Source organism: Manacus vitellinus, unplaced genomic scaffold (genome assembly GCF_001715985.3).
Source record: "Manacus vitellinus isolate BGI_N305 unplaced genomic scaffold, ASM171598v3 scaffold_34_pilon, whole genome shotgun sequence".
Taxonomy (NCBI): domain Eukaryota; kingdom Metazoa; phylum Chordata; class Aves; order Passeriformes; family Pipridae; genus Manacus; species Manacus vitellinus.
The window spans coordinates 3016476-3038865 of record NW_021940488.1 but is presented as its reverse complement, the minus strand read 5'-3'; the positions used below and the strand labels follow the sequence as shown (position 1 = coordinate 3038865).

Below are 22390 nucleotides of genomic sequence, written 5' to 3'. Positions count from 1 at the left end.
CCACCAGAAAACGGTTCCTTTCAGAGCTATCTCCTCTTTAGATCATCTTTTACTTGCTATTTAAGAGAAGAAATGGTTCTCTGTGCGGCACATGCATTGGATTGTTCAGATGAATTGCTAACCCCAAATCTGATCCACTTTCATATCTGTGCTCCTTCTAAATCTCCTTGTCCATGTCCCAACTCTCAAAACTGCATTTTCAATCAACACTGTATCTTCCATCAAGTATCTTTTTTAAACAACAATTACACATTTTTGTGCAATACCCAACTTCAAGGGTTATATATTACTTTTGCTCACGAGCTCCATAGCTGGGAGCCCTGAGCCTTCCAGCAAGCTGTTGACTCCTGAGGGCAGAGAACAGGATGCCAGGCAGAAAGATCACTGGGCTAGGCTGACACTGTGCTCCCTGTGTTTCCAATTCTGCAATATAACTTGGATTTTTAATACTGCCATTCACAGGCTTTCTCTATGCATTTTTGATGTTGCATCTTGCATGGTAATTCTGCATTATGCAACAACAACCACAAATCCATCTACTTCTTCAATTCCTGTGATATGCTTGGGCTTACACTGTGCTCCCTGTGTTTCCAATTCTGCAATATAACTTGGATTTTTAATACTGCCATTCACAGGCTTTCTCTATTTTTTGAGTTGCATTTGCATGCAGTAATTCTGTTATGCAACAACCCACAAATCCATCTACTTCTTCAATTCCTGTGATATGCTTTTAGCCAGCAAGTTTAGAGGTCACTCTTGCTTTATTTTTCTTGTTTGAGAAACCAGGGTGGAGAGGGAATAGTGTCTGTCTTTCCCTGTCTCCCTCCCTCTCCAAAAGTAACAAACTGTTCCATCTGAAGGATGCAGGTTTCCCATGGCCAGCCCACCTGAGCGCCGAGTGCTCAGCTCTGCTGTCAACAGTCACCTTTGATCCATCAAGGACAGGAGAACTGGGAATTTCACAGCCAGTCTCCTCTTCACCCACCCACTCCCAAATCCCCCAGATATCCCTGAACAGCCACGTGCTCACAGCCAGGGTACAGTTGTGCACTTGCACTGGTCTGTGCCTGCTGCTCCCGTGTACCCTTTGCCATTGGTGGGACTGAGTGAGGGATGGTGAGACCTACCACACCTCACAGCACCCACCTCTGCAACCACCTCAGGGGCTGAGCTGTTTCACCTGTCCTTCTTTCAGGGGTTACTAACTTCTCCCTGCACAAAAATACACCATCTAGATCCATATGCAGTGGACCAGTGTCTGGCAGTCCCTCGATGCCACTGATGTCCAGCAGAGCACTTGTCTTCTGTGTATGCCAGCAGTGAAACAGCAGCAGGGCCTAACAAACCCATTCCTTATAGATTTTGTACAAACTTGCAAAAGGCCTAACCCCCGCCTGGAGCACCATGCAAATCTAACAGCATTTACTATTTCTGTTGTGACAATGGTGCCGTGTGCCATCTGCTGCTCAAGTTGTCACTACCACGGCTGCAAAGGCAAGGACAAAGCAGGGAAAATGGCAAATGTCCCTGGAGCCTTTTCAGCACTTACAGAAAATAAGAATAAAAGCAGGTGCAGAGGAAAAGCCACCCTTCCTTTCATTCTTGAAGGGGTCGCTGCAGCACCAAGTCAGCCCTGGTTCCTGTGCACTGCATCACCACACTACTGGAGTATGTAGCGCTGCTCCAAATCAGAGAGTGAGAGTCTCACAACTCACAACTAAACCCACCAACAGATTCTTTTCTAGCATGAAATTAAAGTTCAATATGAAGCTTTGGGATTGATGGACCAGGAATCCCTGGGCATCAACAGGATGTCCGGGATCATCTTCCTTCCTCGGAGGCTCCCTCACTGGGCTGGGATGCAAAAGACAGGGATGCCAGGACCTGTGCTGGACTTCTTCATCTTTAAGCTCCAAACAAGACTGTATTTAACTCTGCCACCTGTTTTAGTTTGAGCCTCCCACTCAGTACTTCTTATTCAGGACTAGAAAATGTGAACAGTACACAGCATAACCTGCTTGTAGGAAATGGGGTGAGACAACAACATAAATTAAAAAGGAATTAAAGTAAGGGCAAGGTAAAAGAGACTGAAGAACTGATGAGAAACTTGGAAGAAAATCAAAGAGGAGAAAAAGATTAGGAAAAAAATATGAGAGCAGTAGGAAAAGACTGAATTTTTACCACCTTTGCACAATATTCCATATTAAAAAGTCTCACTTTGATAAAAAAAGTTTTTAGCGAAAATTCAATAACCTCTGAAATAGGGCATTTGGCATTTATAGATGAAAGGGATTTACTGAAGCTCTTACTTGCAGTCTTAGTCAATTTTTCTTTTAGATTTCCCCTTTAAAATGACCAGTGCTGGTACCTCCTCTCTTTCCTGCAGCTGTTTGCTGCAGGGCAATCCATCTCACTGCCAACCTACCTGTGCTGTCACTCACCCTGAATGTCTTCTCTTCTACTCCCTTTTACCCATTCTGAGGCTGCCAAACTCCTCTCATTCCTTACAACCTCTGTCCTAGGTATTGCTCTGCCAAACAACATGCTTTGAACCCAATTATCTCCTTGTCAGTAAATCCCTAAAGCCCCTTACCATTTTAAGAAGCTTTTTGCACCCATTATGGAGGTGGCAGAAGCTGAACACAGTATGTAAGAGGTGTGGGCACACTTCTCTTTTCTATGACGTGATGCCTCCTGAGGAAACCGCTCAGTCAGGGAGATAAACTCTTTTGAGGCTGTTTGCCCACCTATCCCCATCTGCAATTGTAGTGTCATCTCTGCTCCTGCTGTGAGCCCTCCTGTTGTCACCTCTCCCCACATTCTCCTGCTGGAAGTGCCACCTCCATCAGGATATTCTTTGAACAGAATATCCTCAAAGAGGACAAGCTGAGACAATCAGCTGTTGCCCAGTGCACAGGAGAGGTGAGAATCTCTCTTTTGCCACCTGCTTTCATGAGAAAATGACCTCCTGCAGATAGCTGGGGTGGGTGCACCAGCAAAAAACACAAAGCATTTGTTGGAGCCCCCTGTGTGCACTTTCAGTCTCTCAGTCATTTATTTACTTAACTTAAGGAGTACTCAAAGTTCTTAAGTTCTTTTCCTGAGGAGTCTGAACCACTTTGGAACATTTTTATTCTCAGACTAGGGAAAAAAATTGTTATGACACTTCTAAATAGGACAAGTATATCCCTCCTCAGAGTTTCAAAAAAGGCTAACAGGATTTTTAATAACTTATTTTGTTAAAAAAATCAGAGTGAAATGAGAAAAAGTATAACAGAGTTGACTTTTTGGAAGTAAAGAACACATGTGGAACAGGACCTGTTTTGTAATCTTGCATCCATTATCACAGTGTTAAATTCTCACTGCAACTTCTGACACGCAAAAAAGAGGTTGCAAGATTTGTTAAAATATACTCAGCCAACCTAGAGCTGATGTACGGTTATTTTTACACTGAGTGATTCTGCTCTTTCGTGCTTTTTATGCACAGCACATTAGAGGTGCACTGTGGCTAAATGAATTAATCCTCTTTAGAATGGAACAGCTTAATTTTGAAGACATTTTGATATTAAACATCAACTGCATACGGAACTTTGAGTGGGGGTTTTTTTGTCCCCAATGCAAGAGCTACAAAATTTTCACCAACTAAGGACAAAAACAGATGTTATGCCTTTCTTGCAGGCGAGAAGCTCAGAAAGTGAGGCCATGCAGTCTGCCAAGACCACAGAGCAAGTCTGGCAGAAGGAGGAATCCTGGCTGCCAATGCCAGACACAATGCAGCAAATCCACAAGGTGACACCATCTCCAGGGTGATACTACAGACCAACCAATATTCTCAGTACATCTGCATGCTGGAGCTTTATGGTTTTATCAGTAAAATTTTTTATTCCCCAAGTGATGCTGTCATTTTGACGTGAGTTACTTATTCAGCTCGTGCATGTTATTTCTAGCCCAACATTTCCAAGTTCACTGTCACTGAAGACAACTTGTGGAAATCCAGGATTACCTTTGTCATATCACTCTATCAGGCAAAGCCCATCTGGAATTCTAAGGTCATACTGCAACACTGGTATGTCCACATTCAGTGTCTGATTTGGGGCTTTGGCCCAGCAAGTCTCCTGGCCTTTCTGTTGTCACTTAACTCGGCCAAGAGAGAGTTTCTAGTGGCACAACCACTGGCAGCAGTTATCAGGACAGTGGTTTGAAACTAAAACCTGCTTCAATTCTCTACAAAACGGACTGAATGCTATCATATAGAAAGTTAAAGTTTAAGGGTCCCGCTTGCCGTTTTCTGTCTCTTGGCTGAAAATTCTGCACATCTTGGTATCTGTGCAAATCTCACCCCACATGGTTGGTGCTTTTCTGACCATGTCTCTTTGGAAGGTTTCAAACTACACAGACAACCACAGCATGGAGAGAGGGACACACAATGGGCTAAACACAAAGTCTTACCCAAATACTTTTAAGACCCTTCAGTGACCCAGACAGGGGAATAAATGCATCCTGAAGCATGTGTGTCTCCAGCAAGACTAAAGCAAGGTTCACTTGACTCCAGGTGAAACCAACATAAACTATGACTTGATCAAGATTTAAGTTTCAATCAAAAATGTAAAATACCAAATCTGGAGGGCAAAAATATACAAGTGTCTTGAGTGCTTGCTAATACAAGTACTATCTAAAAATCAGACACAGAGCAAACTAAGTAGGGGAAAAAAGTTACATTAACCTCGTTCCAGTTCTCATAATTAAGTTTTTCTACTTCTTTAAGAGATCTTGTCTTAAGGCCATGCAACAGATGAAGTATTTTAAATTACTGTAAATTGACCACAAATTTCCTTGGCAGGCTGAGAAGGATTTTCACCTTGAAAATTCTACCTAAGAGTCTTATATAGTATTTTTTTCTCAAATCTATGAGTTTCAGATTAGCCACAGATCAAAAAAGTTGGTAGCAACAGAAAATCTTGTTTAGGGAACAGAGAATAATAAAATATCTGTATAGGGAAAATCCTTGCAATGCACAGCACAAGCCATCGAAGACCAGCCTCAAGTGTTAAAACTAAATAAAGAAATCAGTGTGTGTGAATTCCCAAAACCAGATTTTTCATTTTGCCCAGTATTGCTCATTGGCTACTGTCCTATTTCCAATAAAATGAACTTTCACATTATGAGGTGATTGGCCTGGGATAAGTCCAGAAGAGATTTCTGTGGTTTTATACCCAATGTAACATGATTTGCATTGTGTCTGCATTTACTAAATAAAGCAATTTGACTCCACACTGCAGAATTCAACCATGACAATTCTGAATGTAGCCAAAACCACTGTTTCTTCCTTTGAAAATTAATATTTATAGAGCAGTGTGTTGACTGTGCTGTACAGGTGACACCAGTTGTGCTTGGAAGCCTTTTCTTACCTCCACAACCCCATGGTGAATAGATGTGTACTGCTTCTTCTTCAGCATCACCAAAGTAATGACAATCACTGTTGCTATGACAACACCTCCCACCATTAGTCCAATGATGGCACCTTTATTTGAACCCACATCTTCAGCAAAGAACACCTAGAAAAGAAGAACAAAGGAAGGTGGCTAATAAAAAAGCTCACTGTACATTTGACTAACCTGCCCGGCTGCCACAGCAATATGAAGCCTATTAAAGCATCAGTAATTAAACAGCACTGCAAGTCCTCCTAATTACTCAAACCTGGATTGCTGTGCCACAAAGTGCTCAAAGGTGGAGAAGAGCAATTTGGGAAACCTATATTGTCTGTGCTGTGGCTTAGTAGGGGACTCAGCTCCAGGCTCAGCTTCACACAGGTCTTGGACAGTAGCTGCCTTTTTTCCCTGAGGAAGCAAGTCCAGCTCATTACACAAAGACTGATGAGCTTTAGCAGAGGAACCAAGGAGCACACACATTTTCTTAGTTTTAGAATACTAATCATATAAATAAATTTACCTCTGTGTGGCTTGTTTGGACTACGACACATTTTTTCAATAAGGGAATAGTGAGAGACCTGTAGGACAACAGTGAAACCTGCACACAACGAGCTGGGAGAGAACTCTCACACCGAGGAGACAAGAGTCAACAAAAATTAACACACTGATTTAAGTGACCACCAAGGGGTGCTTCATGATTTTGCAGGGCAAAGGGAGAATGAGCTGTGCCTGGATGATGTCAATACCCATTCATGACCTAACAGGTACCAGTGGTGAGAAAACAAGAGAAAATCCACTTGAATTATATGCACTGATAAGGTGAAACAGAGGACAGCAAGATGCTTTATTCTGCATTTAATAAGACTGGCTTTTAGGAGCAGGTATGAAAAGTGGGTGATTGTTTTCCCTGTCCTGTTTTGTATTCAAGGAATACATTGGATTATTTTACATCTATGTATATCTTACAACCCTTTTGTCCGCTTGTCAACAGCAAGCTTTTATTATTATTTTTAGCCAAAATGGGCAAAAAGGATTAGAGAATAAATTACATTCACAGAATTGTAACACTACCTCAAGCTGAAAGACTAAATACTTTGACAAGTATTTAACAAAAATGCAGAGTGAAGCAGGAAACCAGCTGAGAATTATAATGAGCTGCATAACATTTGCACTCTTTAAGAAACACAATCTTCCTCAGAGAGGTATTAAAGCATGCAGTATAAATATTTATATTGTTCCTAGGCACAAGCAAGAAATATGTTTAAACAAAGTTAAGAATTCACTAGAAAGCACACACAATGGACAGTGTTGGCATGAGCTGATGTGAAGTAATAATTTCTCCTGTCAATTTTACCTACCCAGGACTGAAATTCTGTTACCATGCTATCTTTGAGCACTGTGGAATACCCCAGCTAATATGCAAGAGAGGAAGGCCTTAAGCACTCTGAGCCATGAAAATCAACTTAATGTACAGTTCAAACATGACCATCCATAAAGCAGAAAATAACTGCAATTTCAGCTCAATTCAGAGGTTTGAGTGTAAAATACAATGTGCAATTCAATTCAAAGCAATATCCTTAAGAGACTGTTTCAGTAAATCCTACCAGGACACAGAAGGAAAGCACAGATGAAAGTGTTTTCTGCTCCCTGCTTTCGAATTAAAGCTAATGGAGAAGGGCCTTGGACAGGACATGGAGTGTAGTAAGGAAGCAATGCCCTGTAAGCATCAGTCCAATATTTCTCAGCAAGACCAGACTCCTTGCTCAGTCTTAATTGAAAAGATAACCTGGAAGACAGCTCACTAATTTTTCAATAGTGGTTGTACCTACCAGTAAGAAGGATGGAAAAAAATGCTGTAAGAAGCTAGGAAGGTCCCATTTTAAGCAATGCACTCCCCATCAGTCACCACCGTAAGGGAAGTTCCCAGCACCAAACTGTGTGGGTTGGTACCAAACCACTTAGACACTGAATGGGGCTGCTGGGAAATGCCTATGACAAACCAGTATCTACTGTGTCCAGAACACATTCCTGCAAGTTCCTTCCCTTCAGTACAGGTTTGCTTCATCTGGATATTTAACTCATCTGAGCTAAGCATGTCAGACTTTCCCAAATTAGTGCTAATGCATTTTGGATTAGCTCGTCAAACTGGGAATTCTCAGTTCTCGGCATCAAAGAGATGGCAGAATATCTTTTCACGTAGTGATTGCCTAGTTCAAATGCAAATTTGAGCCCCATGTTAATTTTAATTTTCAGCACTACTTAGTTTTAAGAATATATTAAGAAAAAAAGCTTTCAAGCTTAATATCAGGATATTGAAAGCCATGGAACTGGAAGCAGAAAAGGTTTATAGTCAACACTGCTGTATGGGTTCTTCATTGCTTCTTAAGGGACTGAAAAAAGCTTTTAGAAGATGCTTGGTCTTACCTACATTGCTTTTGGTTGTACCTTTTATGTTCATAAGAAGTACAGTTCAAATGGGGAACAATATTTTGCTCCTACGTGCCCCTTCACCTGTTAACAATCATTTAATATTCCTTAAGGAACAAAACACACAGACAGAGTCAAAGTAAAATTAAGGCCAGTGGAGAATCTCCTCTTATCCCAAGCAGGCAATCTTGTGAAAGGTTATGCTCCACGGTGTTCAGCTTCCTTCATGCACCACCACCATCTGTTTTGACAGGAAACAAATCTATTCCTGAAACGGTGTCACTCTATTTCTTGCTGCACCATGCTGTGTGTCTTTTTTATTTTCTTTTTTTAAACTTAGCATTTTCCTTCCTCTGTATCCCTTCTCTTTAGTTATGAGACCATGACAGATGGACTGTGGGACAAGTACTGTCCATATGACCACATCCAGCGACACAGCAGTGCAAGGCCTGGAACTGTCAGAATTTCCTTTCATGTCAGACTTGATGACTTTCCACCCTCTCTGCTGACATTATTCCAGGTTTACTCTCATCAAAGAGAGAACCAGAAAAATCATAATCTGTTCATGTGATAACTTTTTGCTGGCACTTTCAGCATCCACATCACTGAGGGGAAACATGGCCATAAGTGACTCACTAGCTCGAGACTGAATCAGCAACTCAAGACGCAGGTGTGGAAGGCACAGTTTGTTCACTCACCAGCTTTTGATGATGAACTTCATACCCTGAGTCATGCCGGAACTCCGCATCCATCTTCACTTCAGAGATCTCCTCTGTTTTAACATTGGTCAGCCCAGAACCTGCAGTGCACAGACAAGGCATTAAATGAAGTCAGCGATTCAGATCCAGTAAGGTCCTGCTCAACCCCACCCTTACCACAGAAGGTGGCATCGGTATCATTCGCACAGAGGAGGGAAGCAACGTAAAAGGGAACGGGGAGAAAAGGGAGGTCTGATGTTTCAGTCCCACTGAGGTGACACAGAATGATCTGGTAAAATTCCTCGGTTAAACGATCCTTAATCCACTGCAGCCATATTGGTAGGAGCATCAAAGGCTTTCAGCATGAACTGAGCTGTGAAGGACCAACAGAGGCCTCCTGAATTGGCTCACAGACTGCAGATAGATCTGCTCTGACAGCCTCTTTAGCAATGTCAAGAAAATTTGTTGTTTAGGCCAAAATCATCCTCCTCCCTAAGCTCAGGCTGCTGTGAGGAAAAAACAATACCCGTGGTGTGAGGATGGGAACCCCGGATATTGTATTTTCTTGTTTCCTGCGAGTCTGTGCCTTTTGCACAAACATGCACAAGTAAGTTACTAAAATGTCCCTGAGGTTTATACAGTTCTTATTTGTTTTCAGATTTCATACCACTCAGAACTAATGATTCATGGCTTGTCTCCTCTCTGAGAGGTGATAACTGTCCCTCTTTATTAAAAACATCCAGTAAAGCAAGTGAGCACAGCTTGCAGCAACCCTGTTCTCCCCTTATGGGTGTGCAAGGGAGATGCTGGACTTGTCTAACTGGAAAGAAGGTGAGGATTTCCTCTTGGAAAACAGCTTTAGGAGAATGAGCCAGACTTGATTGCAGCAGAACAGTGTATCCTGTACGTGTATCTATGAATCCTGAAGAGCTGGCTCCTGCTTATAGAGAACATATGGATATTCATGGAGCTGGTTATTTTCCTTCTCAGTATCAATGCACTGACATTTGTATTTCTTGGAGGTACAAACACTGCAGAAGAATGAGATATTTATGAGATATTATTTCCTCTCCCTATTGAATATAATAAGAACAAACTGGTTCATATTCCTTGTCTGTATTTATTTTAGCATTTTCTCACCCCCAGCTCTTCTCTCCAAGGCTTCATTCTTATTATCTTGGGCTGACCTTAAGTTCTCATGCAGAGGAAGAACCTCTTTTAAAATTCTCAACACTACTGACTGCTCATCTGTTCCACTGTCTCTCTGGACTCTAAACAAATTCCTGAAGAATTCCATGTGCCAATAAGCTCCACAGTACTCAATGCAAGAATTACTGCCCTTTGATTGCCTTTGAATGTGCAATTTCTTTATTTCATCAAGTCCTGGTTTATTTTTGAATTATGAGTCAGCAAGAATAGACCTTCCCAAGAACTTCTCTGGACTGTACAGACAATCCAATTCTAAGGTTCTGATTTTTCTTTTCATAGGAAACCATGCAAAGGAGAGAACAAGAATTCATCTTCATGCCATAAAGTATTTATGGTTATTTTCTTGAACAGTCTGACTGCCCCATAAATTCTACCTTACTGTCTTTTTTTTTTTTTTGTAAGAAATAAAGCACTTAAACCTCTCAAATTTCTCTGGTTTTTGATGCTACATCACAGTACTGACACAGACATATTATGACATTTACATAGGAGAGACCATTTCTAAATCCAAGAACCATAAAGATCCCATGAGGATCTGTGCTGTGCTATTTGCAAAGTGATCTGGATAAGGGAGTGAATAGTGACATGAGAGTTTATTAACAAAAACTAAAAGTAAAAACGAGGATAGTCAAAGTAAAACCAGCTGCAAAGACCTGCAGAAGGATATTACAAATTCCGAGTGCAAAATAAAAGGGAAATGATAATGTTGATACAATGTAAAGTGGTGCTTGTGGGGATACACAGCCCTAACTATACATACATAATAAAGGTTCAAGTATAGCTCTGTTCCACCCAGAGACAGAGACCTTGCAGTCCCTGTGCAGTCAAAAAGGCAAAGAGAAATATGAGAAAACAGAGAAAAGAAAACATTGTTACACCACTGGTTAAATTCTGCATCTTCATTTTAAATCTAGCTATCCATTCTGGTCACCCCACCTCACACAGAGGCAGAAGAACCACAAAAGATACAATGCAGGGACACAGATGATCACGGGTATGGAACAGCTTCTGTACAGGCAGAACTAAGATCGGGAGTTTTCAGACTGGAAGCGGCAACCGAGGGGAAACAGGACAGAGGTCTATGTGTGAATGACAAGGTGAAAGTCTACAGGGAATGGTCATTCATCATTTCTCCTAAGAAATACAGGACAACAACAGGGCTATGACACAGTAGATTGAAAACTAACACAAGAAAGTGTGTATATATATATATATACACACAATTTGGTACAATGCACAATTGGACTGTGGAACTCACTGGCAAAAATCATGAGGATGTTCAAAATATAAATGAACAAATGTGAAGAAGAAATGTTTCTCCAGGGTTGAGAAACACAATGGAGAAAATACAATTTCCAGTCCTGGAACCTGTCAAATGCTGGCTGCCAAAAGCTCAGTGGATGTGCCAGGGGTATAAGGCAGAGGTGAAATCTGTACATACCCTGTTTGCACCACTGCTAAGAGGAGGAAAATGGACTTGGACACTTCTGCTCTTGGGCTCTGACCACTTTTACTGAAAGCAAGCTGTGACAGCCTCAGACTGTGGGTCTTTGTCAGCTTCAGTTTAACAGCCAAACGCTGCAGGCAGGAGTTACAGCAGCATTTCAGAGGGCGGGACAAGGTCACATCAATGAGCAAAAGGGGGTGACAAGTTCACTAGTAGCCTCAGTCGCTGGAAAAATGCAGGCTCGGGCTTCCTTAAAGCCACATTTCTCTGAGGCTTCTCTTCAGTCCTCCCATTCCCATTAAACAGTGGCATGGGAGCCATACTTCCATAGCATGGGATCCATACTTCCAGCATGCAGTAGGATAAACCATCTTTTTTGCCTTGAGATCAGACAGAATTTTTTTGTTTTGAGGCAGGTGACCAAGGTCTGGTGGTCTACCTGGCCGTACCAACCCACAAAAATGCCACGGGATCTGAACAAAAAGTAGAACCTGGTATTAGGAAGTGAATGATGTTAGACTTACTGAAACTTGTTTTTGGCAGCTGGCACAGGAAAAAGGTCAGAAACAGAAAAATCTTCTGTTGCATTAACAAACCTGAAAGAAATTTTTTCCCTTCCTACCTCCCTTAGAAGTGAGGAAAACGACTTCTAAAAGGAGAGCTAAGGTAAACTGGTGGTCTTCTGCAAATAACTGATTATATAGTATGGAGAAGCATGACATTGCACTGCAATCAATTAAATACCTGTTATCAGACAAATATATATATATATGTATATATATAGGATTATATATGCCTTTTCACAATGTTAAATTATAGAATTGAGACTTTTTATTTAACAGGTTCTCTTTATTTCCAGTTCATTCACTTTCCTGTCCTGGACACTACATATTTAGACTTACATGCTAAAATCAAAGATATATTTTTCAAAGGTAGCAACTGAAGAAGGAAAAACTTCAGGATCTTTTCAAAACTTTGATTAGATGTAAGATGCAAGGGTTTCCTAGTACCCCTCTACCCTTGCACTGAAGACAAGCATACAAAGAAAAGTTCTTCCTCTAATAAGAACTTTAATCCTGATAGAGTGATGTTTTTTCACTACCAATTCTAAAATCCACAATACAAACACAAAAACCAATGCACAAGATGAGAAGAGAGAGCAACAGCCTCTGACAGGTTTTTAATTATATTGATGTTAATAAGCAATATTAACTGCTTTTATACATACATGTGTACACATGCACGTGTGCACAGATACATAGCCAAATATCAAAAAAGCAGCTTATAAAAGCCTTATTGTTCCTTGCCCTAAAGGAAAAAAACAAACCATATGGAGTGAAAAACTACTCATATGAAAAAAAAACAAGTAGCTGCTTTGAGGAACACTGTACTCACATAGATAAGTTTCTGTGTTTCTGTAAATATATAGTTAGGCTCTCAGAAGAATAAAAAAAAAGAGGATACAGCAAATTCCACCAGGGATGCAATCAGGTGTACATTATCTACTACACTGCTGGTAATCGCTTCATCTACTGGTAACATAAACACATAGATAAGTTTTCTATTTTGTTTCGCACCAATCTGAAACAGTATTAGCTGTGCCTGTGGTCTAGAGTTAAAAATTAAACGTCCAAGTGAAGCACAGCTGAAATAGGTGGATGTGGGTGGTCTCTACACAGAGAAAACCAAAGCAGCAGTTGGAGCAAGGGCCGCACTGACTGCATTCAGGAAAACATTCAGCTCCATGTCCATGAGCTCTGTTTGAGTCACAGCAAGAACAAGAAAAGATCTGTTGAGTCAAGGCCTGTTAAAAGAGTAGTAAACAGCTTTATTTGGGTAAAGCTTCATCTAAAATAAAGAGGGTGGATGGCAAGGAATGCAGTCTTTGAACAACCACTCAGGCAGACAGCTGTGTGTTCCAGTTAGAAGTTCAGCTACTACTTCCATATGACCCTATGACTTTGTGCAGGTCACTTCATTTTGAAATGAAAGAAGAATGAAAATTGTACACTCATAAAGATGAAAATAAAGACTATATACTCAGTTTTGTAAGGACAACTCAAGTATCTTTGAGGACTATGCATTTTTAAGACTGCATGGAACTAAAACTTTCTGGTCTCTCCTTGGAAGTTAATGGTAATTCACTTTTACTTCATAGATGACTATAGAGCTCTCGAATTAGAGAAAGCAGAAAATAAGTGCAAAAAAGAATGTTATCTTTTTTTAAAAAGATACTCATTGGATTTCAATGTAAAATAATTCTTTCTCAGAATATATGTGTGTAAAAACAAATAATCAAACCAAGTAAAATCTGGTTCAGTAATATTTCTGGCATGTCAATACAGATATTGTGCATATGCACCTATAATTGCATTCACAGTTAGTAACTATCTGACTTATAAAACAAACCAAAAGGATCTAAAGGAAAAAAATCCATTAATGATTTTTTTTTTTTGGTAGCTGCAGACAGTTGGTTTAAGGCAGCTGTATTGAACTAGCATCACTAAGACAGGGGAAAAAAACACCCTGGCAATTTCTGGCAAGAAAATCATAAATAATTCACTAAGCTGTTCTATGCCCTCACCTCACACAGATGCAGCATATGTGCTAATGATTCTAGAGAACAGCCATTAGGCTTACTGACCCTCTGCAAGCATGAGTTAAAACCCTCAGCTTTTTATATAATGCAATAAAGACACCATGTCCTGACTTATTAGCAGAAGGGCCAGGGACAAAGCAGAAGCTTTATGTCCAATATTTCCTCAAAATAATTAAATATTTGCAAAAACAATCAACTGACAACGAGCTGGGATAACACATAAAAACCCCCAATAAATCTAAACCATACTTCATGGAAGAAAGTAATACAGTTAATATAATAAAATCCTTGCATTGTGAATTATAGGCATCCTGTGAGTGATGTAATTACATCTGTTAGTGGTATAATTATAGCTGCAACTCTGCAACAGATGAAAATATGATCTGCCCTGAAAAGAGCACTGGTTTTCTTTATCACCTTGAATTACAGAAAATCTGCCAATACTAAGCAACATTTCTTCTGATGGCCTGTTTTCCAATTTTCACTCCATTTCCACAGATCAGACCTGCTGAATTAACAGTAAAAATGACAATCTAAAGATATTTTTTATGTATTTTTATGTGTGTATTTGTCTCTCTATATACATGCACACACACACACACACACACACACACAAGAAGTTACTAATAAACAGATACTCAAAATTCAGCTGCAAGAAATTAAGTGTTCATCATGAAAAAGTGACCTCTGGGGCACAGGTGAGAAGGAAACACTACCAAAAAAGCTGTTACAGTGAGACTATCACAAAAGAGGTCCATCCTTGTTCTATCTGAAGCTCTCCCTATGGAATTTCTCAGGCTGGACTGGAGCCTTGTAATGTCTCCCTTTTTTTTCTAAATAAGAAGAAAAATGTTACAAATCTGTTATAGTTGTGCTGATGACTGCTTAGTACATCTAGATATTTTCCTTCCCTTTGACCTTTTACTGTCTTGTTTACTTTCTTTCCAGGAAAGAGATGATAAGAAAGGGTTTGAGGCATAATTCTTGTTTTTGCTCGCCCGTTTGTGAATTAAGAAGGGGAAGGACAGTAAACTGAAGCACTAGGCTCCTTTTCAAACACTCTTGTGAATTACATTGATGTTTTACCTATACTAGGAAATGGGGTTCCTCCTGACATTATTCTCCTCTTGGGATTGATGTAGATCATATTCCAATTCAAGCTTCCACTGCGGACAGCCCAAGTGGAGCGCAACAGAGGTGGAGGTTTAAACAACTGGCATAAGTTTCAGTAAATGCTTTAAACTTGGTCTTTATTCATTAGTTTTTCTGTTCTATGGACTGGACAACTCTTTACTTTTTCTGACTTCACTCATAGATTTTATTTTTTGAAAGAGAGAACGATGTGATGAATTAAAAAGATTCTAGGCATGAAAAATATTATTATCAACTAAATACTTGTTGGACCAGATGATCCTTGAAGTCCCCTTCCAACTTGGTATTCTATGATTTTCTGACTGTTTTCTGTACTGTGACCAAATTACCTCTCTTGTGGGAAAGTGACAAAGATGATTGACATGATTTTGATCTACCTTTAAGAAAAACATAGTGATCATTCAAAGAATGCTGTGTGGGCAGAAAGTGGTAAAAAGAAAATGGAAAAGAGAAAAAAGAGCATGTGTTTGTATGTTTTCTCAGTTCTTTCAAAGCTCATTTTCTTCAAGAATTTTGTGCAGCTACAAAACATTCTCTTGTTCTTATTTCCAGGCTTAGACTGTTGCAGGTTGACATGACACCTGTATTTTCACCCTGAAGTAGCAGGTTAGGGTTCCACCTCGTTCACCTGAGCCAAGCAAGCAGAGGTATCAGCTGGAAAGTCAGGACTGTGAAAAGGGCAAATCTTTCAGGAAACCAGTAAGAAGCTGGGCAATTAAAACAAAAAATTACAAGCAGCTGCATATATTAATCTGCCTCCAGTTCCCTTGTTTATATTTTTTCACTGCAGAATAATCTACTATTTTCTCAAATCTTTCTTTTTCAATAAAAAATAGCCCCAAACTGTAAAATCAGATTATCCCAAAAGGACAGTGACTGCACAAAAAGTATCTCTTTTCCTTTTTGAACCTTTAGGATAGTAATTTTATTTGTAACTAGCAAGTAAACCAGTTTTAAACCACACATTTTTAAACCAACAGAATCTCTTTTCTATTTCCCAATATGCATCCATTTGATTTCCTCTATTCCTAGTTTATGAAGATACTCAGACTGGTACACATTTTTGTTGAATTGAAATTTTGTCACAGATAAATCACTTTTGAAGGATGATGAAAAATCATGTGGACAGTTATTGACAGAATTTGTATCAGGAAGAAAAAGTTTGCCTAAGTCTGGGAATGGTGATGAAAGACATAAAGAACTTAGGGTCTACCATGAACAGCGAAGAGAACATGTTTATGATATGTATATGGTACATTTAGCACTACTTTAATGTGTCAGAACTCCTATTTCACATGTACACGTAAACACTTCATGCTGTGAAATTGGGAATGCAAGCACAGCAGTTAGAGATTTCAGTCTCTCCAGGGACACAAGCAGGGATGAGTGCAGTGCATCCTTGGCAGGCTGGAGGGGTTCACTCCCTGTGCCAAACACAGAGGATGGGCCTTTGCAGCACTTAAACTCCATGCTAAAAACAAGGAAAGTGGCCCAGGCCCCTGGACAGCACCATGTTTGCACCTGAGCAGAACACTGAGGAAATATCCCATGTGATTTTCACAGTGCAAAAGTTACTGCATCTACTGGAAATTTCAAGACATAATGGTCACATGCTGAAATGTTTTTTACCTGTCCTCAGTAGTCCATCACACACATTCACAAAGATCACTAATGACCTCTGTTACCTCTACTTGCATCACCCCAACCAACAAAGTGCTCTGATATAGTTGACTAAAACATATAATTTCCCTCTGAAACCAGAATGCAGCAGTGTGAGAAAATCTTTTCTCCAGAGGAGAGACACCAAGGATTTCTGTCACGTGTGTGCATGTGTGAGGGAACAGAAAGGAGGAAGGAACAATCCTTAGTAATAAATATGGGCCTCGTAACAGGAGATTTTTCAAGATGACTGAAATGAAAGTTGTTAACAATCACAAATTTTAATATTACAAGAAAATTTCTAGATTGAACTAATATTACAAAGTTCAGATTAAACATATTAATGTTTCATTTGTGATGATATTTCTACTGTTCTTGGGGAAGAAATGTAATACAGAAGGCAGATAATGCATTATTGGGGTGTTGTCTATAATGCTAGAAGATGTTTGGAGGACAAGATGAAGGGGGAAAGAATACAGATTGATCAGTTTAATCTGATCTGAAAAAAAACCCCACAATTATGATGTGACACTGAAATAATTCTGACCCTAAAATATACCAATCTCATCTCACTGTGTGTTGGAGAGTAACTTCTGAAATAAAAGGCAGTTTGTCTCAATGGAATCAGCCATTTCCAGATAAGCCTAATCAACAACCCAAAATGCAAAACAAGTTAACATGAAAAGCTAAAATCTCTTCCTTTTGAAAACCTGAATTGTCCCATTTAACTTTTCCAAACATCTGCAGCCTGACCCAAGCTAGTCATCTGCTATTACTCTGAAATAAAAAAAAAAAGACACAGGTACCTACAGAGGAGAAACAATCACCCTTCTCTGTCCTAGAATGGAAAGAACATCTGCATAAAGGTTTCCTCAGGGAATCCAGAGGGATAATACATACGAATTTTTAGATATCTGGAGTTAACTAAGTAGCACAGCAAAAAATATTAATGTCCCCTGAAATTCTGAAATTGTATGCAAATTCTGAAATTAATTATTAACCCAAATCTTCTTGACTCTGTACACTCTACATAGACGATTCAACATTTTTATCATAACATTCCCAAATTAAAAGCAGTGTCTGCACTAAGAGGTATCAACTCTACCCCCTCCTACACCTGCCAACACATTATGGCTGGAAGGGATGAGAACCTGATATGAATCAGTGCTGGGTCTATGGTCCCACTCCCTCTGTAAGCACACATCCCAAACACTCTGGACACGGAGGGCACTCACACAGAGGAATTTGTGTGGAAACACTCCCTTGGGTCACGGAGTAGCATCACATTTTATAAGAGGGGTACATGAAAACAAAGGTTAATCATTTCAGCTGAAGCAGACCACATGCATGCCAGGAAATACAGGTTAGGTAAAAGCCATGCAAGTCATGTACCTGGTCGTGTGGTGAGTCCTCTGTCTGCAGCCGGGCGGGCATCCACTGGCTCAACTGGGCATGTGCAGGAAAGAAACAAAAAAGCAAACAGAAATAAACAAAATCCCCCAAAATCATAAAGTCAAGTGCTCTTCCCTTGGGACAGTGCAGGAGACACATAGTGCATAAACAGAGTTACCAAAGCAACAGCTAGAAAAGATCTGCCTTCGGTCAATCCTGGAAGTAAAAGGAAGGGAAGGGCATGACTTCATAAGGAAAGCTTCACAGCTGATGCATCAATTTTACATCATATTCTGGTTACTGCTTCAAGTGAGAAACAATTAAGACCAAAGAATTTCTGTCAATAGAATGAACCTATACTTGTTATATGCAAACTTTTTCCCATTGTCTGATCAGAACTGGCAGCCAGAACAGACATCATGAGATTCTGCAGCCTCTCCTGATCAATACTGACTTATAAACCTACTGAATCCATCCTTTTTCCTTTCAACAGGGATTCTTTACAGCACTAACTATAAGGTTTGAAAAAAATAAAGTGCATTTTGAAAATACAATCAATACTTCATTCCTATATGTTCTGATTTGTAGACAGCATATTTGTCTTCCAGTTTTTGAAAGGGAACCACAGAAGAAATACCACTTTCTATCCAACTGTGTGCCCTGCAGTTTTACAAAACTCTTGTATTACCCTACGAAGGCTTTATCAGCTAAAATCTAAGGTTGACGGACCTCACAGAAAAACAGGATTTGTAAAACTCAGAGCTGTTTGAATCAGTGCCTACTGCTTCAGTTAAGTCCAAACATTCAGGTTTTTACCCCTCTTCTTCTCTCTTTTACTCCAATCCTGTTGCCTTCCTTATCTACCCAAGTGACAGTGTCAGAAAGAACTTCAATTCAGAAATAAAGTATTACATTGTTCCTTAAGAATTCAGAATTTTTAACATATGGTATTCTCATTCATTTGAATTTCTGGATTCAGGTATGAGCCTTCAGAAGCAGTAAGTGAGCAACAATAACATAGGAAACCTGACAAAACCTCAGTTTTCAATCACAAAGATCTGCTCATCTTATTTGGCACCAGAAAATCACACAAACCTGAGGAGACTGCTGACTTAAGCAACAGAAATGCCCATCTTCTCAGGGAGACTGTGCCACTGTTCCTGTGGGTTTGACAACCAACCCACCACACTTTTATGCGAGAACCTGTAAGTGGCTCCCGTGTCCTTTGCACACAGGAGATGACTGCAATAGCTCCTGCCTCTGGGAAAAAAGCAGTAAGTCAGCTTTAGAGTAGCTGCAGAATAAAAGAGCATTGGCACATCTGACTTGCTTGTGTTTCCAGAAGGGCAAACTTTTCACAGAGCTTGGTGTTCTGGTGCTGCTGAGACAAGCCACCGAGGCACTTCCTCTCACAGCAGTTCAGAGTGGCACTAGCAGACCATGTAATTGTTTCCTTACATAGCTCTGTACAAAACCCAATTTCCAACCTTAACTAAAAACTACAATTTTGAGTATTTTCCTATTAATGTCTTCTGCCCAGTTTTCAATATTGGTGGCACCAACCCTCAGGCAGGTCAGCAGTGATTTTCAGTGGCAGGGACTGAAGGGAAGGAACAACCAAGGACCAACATGACCTAAACTGCTCCTGCAGACTGTTCCTCTGTCATCCTGGTTCCTGCCTTCTCCCTAGAAGGCTGAGGTGGTTTTATTTCCCTCCCTCCCTACATGCCTACAGCTATGGAGAACTGAGGGAGTAGCTTGTGGGGAGCAACTGAAATAGGAGCAGGTGAAGGGACAAAAGGATGGAGGAGGAAGTTTTGGTTGTACAGTAGCATGGACCTGACCTCAGGGTAATGCAGTATTTGTGGTGAGGTGAAAGTATTAATAATGAATAATTCTTCTTGTCACCTATAATTTTGGAAGTACTTTACAGGGGAAAAGGCAACATCACTGGTACAGTTCATAACTGACACAGAAGTGAAAGACCTGCTCAAGGTCACAAACCAGTTGCAGGGCAAAAACTGGAGGCAAAAGCTAAGTGCCAATGGTCTTCCAAAGCAGATCATGATTCCAGGCAGCATGATACAAAGAAAGCCTAATTTCTGGAGAGCCCTGAGCTACCACCTTTTGAATTTCAGTTGCATTTTAAAGCCTGCTTGCTCTGCCCCAGTATTAATGTATGCACAAACCGAAGTTTACTCTGAAAATCTTGTCTGTGGGTTTTCTCATGGCCTGTTCCAGTGGATCACATCACCTCAGAACAGATAACGAAGAGGGGAGAAATTTAAACCTATTACAGCATTTATCAATAATCAAAACTCAAAGATATACTGTGTGTTACTATAAAAACCTTCATTCATTTTGATGCTCCAGAATCATATTTGTCTTGAACTTCTATGTGCACAGAAATACACTGAAGTAACACTGAAAACTCATTTTCCAAAAAGGCTCATCAAACTAAATTGGTAGGTATCTGCTTACACTGACTACTCAGGCTTCATCCAGGCTACACATCCCACCTTTATCTAACACCAGTACATTTCAGAAGAGCAAGACAGAATGTGTTTGCTTCTCTTTTTGAAAATGAAAGAAAGGTGCATCAAAGAGCAGGTACAAACCAGCAGATGAGGAGTGCTATGAGATGCTCACCTACCAGGAACAGTGTTGAAGGGAGTAACTGGACAAGTCATAAGGATAACACAGTACATTTACAGGAATCTCACTTTAGATAAATACTTTGTCACTAAGGTTACCTGTAACTGCAGGTTAAATTATAGAGAGTAAACCACCAAACCCAGTTAGTCACTGGCAAAATGCCCAGGGGGCTTGGCAGTGTCACAGCTTCACAACTCTTGGGGGTTTGCCTCCACCTCTGAAGGTGTGTTTTTCATTGTTAAAACACAATTTCCTGACAGTTTGGTGGTTGCCTACTGCAGGGTCCTCAGAGAGTGGTTCTGGCCAACCTAATTTGTGTTGCAATACGTTTGACATCCATTCAGCCATGCAAGTGGTGTAGTGAATTGCCTGCTGCTTTGGATTAACTTCCATGGACATTTATGGGGAAACTACCTCAGGGGCAAAAAAGGAAGGAAGTACTTGCAGAAAATACTGGGCTAGGTTAGACTTTCAAGGTCTATCTGTTTTCAGACTGTTTTCACTTATTCATCAGTAAAAGCAATTTTAGAAAAATAAACTATTTGCATAAAACCCACCCTTTCACCTAAACGTGCAGTTTAGATTGAGAAAATTTCAAATGGAGTCGTGAAACCTTAAGATTACATGACAACATAACAATCCAACACATTATTAATATCGCCTGGTGAGACCTGGGATTAGATCTAGGCCATGGAAGGAAACAGGCATGGGAATTAATGACAAATTTAAGGTATTCTTTTCTAATATAATTTCATCACTTCTACACAGAATACTGAATACTTTGAAACCAAGATTTAATGGCTGCATTTCCTTCCACTTCTGCCACAGTCATGTTTTGGTTCAAGTATTCCCGAAATGGTTCATTAAAAACAAGTCTCATTGCAATGTCTGTTGGAGGGGGTGAGATCCCAGGTCCTAACCCAGTCTGCTCCAGGATCTGTTCTGTTGCTTCTCAGACACTGACAGTCCCATCAGAAATTTGTTTTAATTTGCAATGATGTAAATGCAAATTGATTTAAAGGCAAATTTGCAATTATGTAAATGATTTATCTGGTGTGCCTGCTCAGGACTGAAGAAAACCACTGCTTACACAGTGCAACAGCTCTTTGCAGTGAGGAAGTTGGGACCCTCACTCTACCTAGAAACCCACCTGCACACACCGAGCTGGCAGCATGTTGGGTTTGTGTTCAGCAGAGTTTTAAACGAGTTGACTTCAGATTTCAAACTAGACCAAAACAGAATCAACAACTGACCTTGCAACTTGCCTGCCATTTGAAACTCCTCTGGTAGTCTCTGTTCAATCTGCTGGGTCACCTGCTCAGCACATTCCTCAGGCACCAGGCCATTCACAGGGAACATGCTGTGATTTTCTGGGTGATGCTGAGCACACTCAGCTCCCACCCAAGCAAACAGAAGCTGAGATGCTCAGCATCTCCCAGCAGCAGGAGATGCTGACCATCACTAACACTGCAATGCTCAGTCACTCCACAGTATCTGAGGTTTCTCTAACACATGACTTTTAAGCTGAAACCTTTTTTGATCAATGTTTATTCATTGTAAAGCAGTAATGACTTGCTCAGTTCTGCATTAAATACAAAAACCTCCCTCCATAAGGGAAGTTTATAGTGTGAAAAACAGGCTATGCAGAAATATCTTCAGTGGACAGGGAAAGGAAAAAAGGAGAAGGAGAAAATCATGTAAATTGTTATTTACTTCTTGCTAC

The 22390-nt window shown here is 40.2% G+C and overlaps 1 protein-coding gene across 3 annotated transcripts in view; it reads right to left on the bottom strand.

Moving 5' to 3' along the window:
- The window catches only part of APP (amyloid beta precursor protein), a 161682-nt gene that overhangs the window by 2475 nt on the left and 136817 nt on the right, over window positions 1–22390 (bottom strand). For all 3 annotated transcript variants that reach the window (XM_008924902.3, XM_018076935.2, XM_018076936.2), the window contains 3 exons: window positions 18013–18066; window positions 8555–8655; window positions 5409–5555 (listed from right to left, as the gene is read on the bottom strand). In XM_008924902.3, coding sequence (XP_008923150.1) covers window positions 5409–5555; window positions 8555–8655; window positions 18013–18066 — 302 coding nt within the window. The remainder of the gene's footprint in view (window positions 1–5408; window positions 5556–8554; window positions 8656–18012; window positions 18067–22390) is intronic.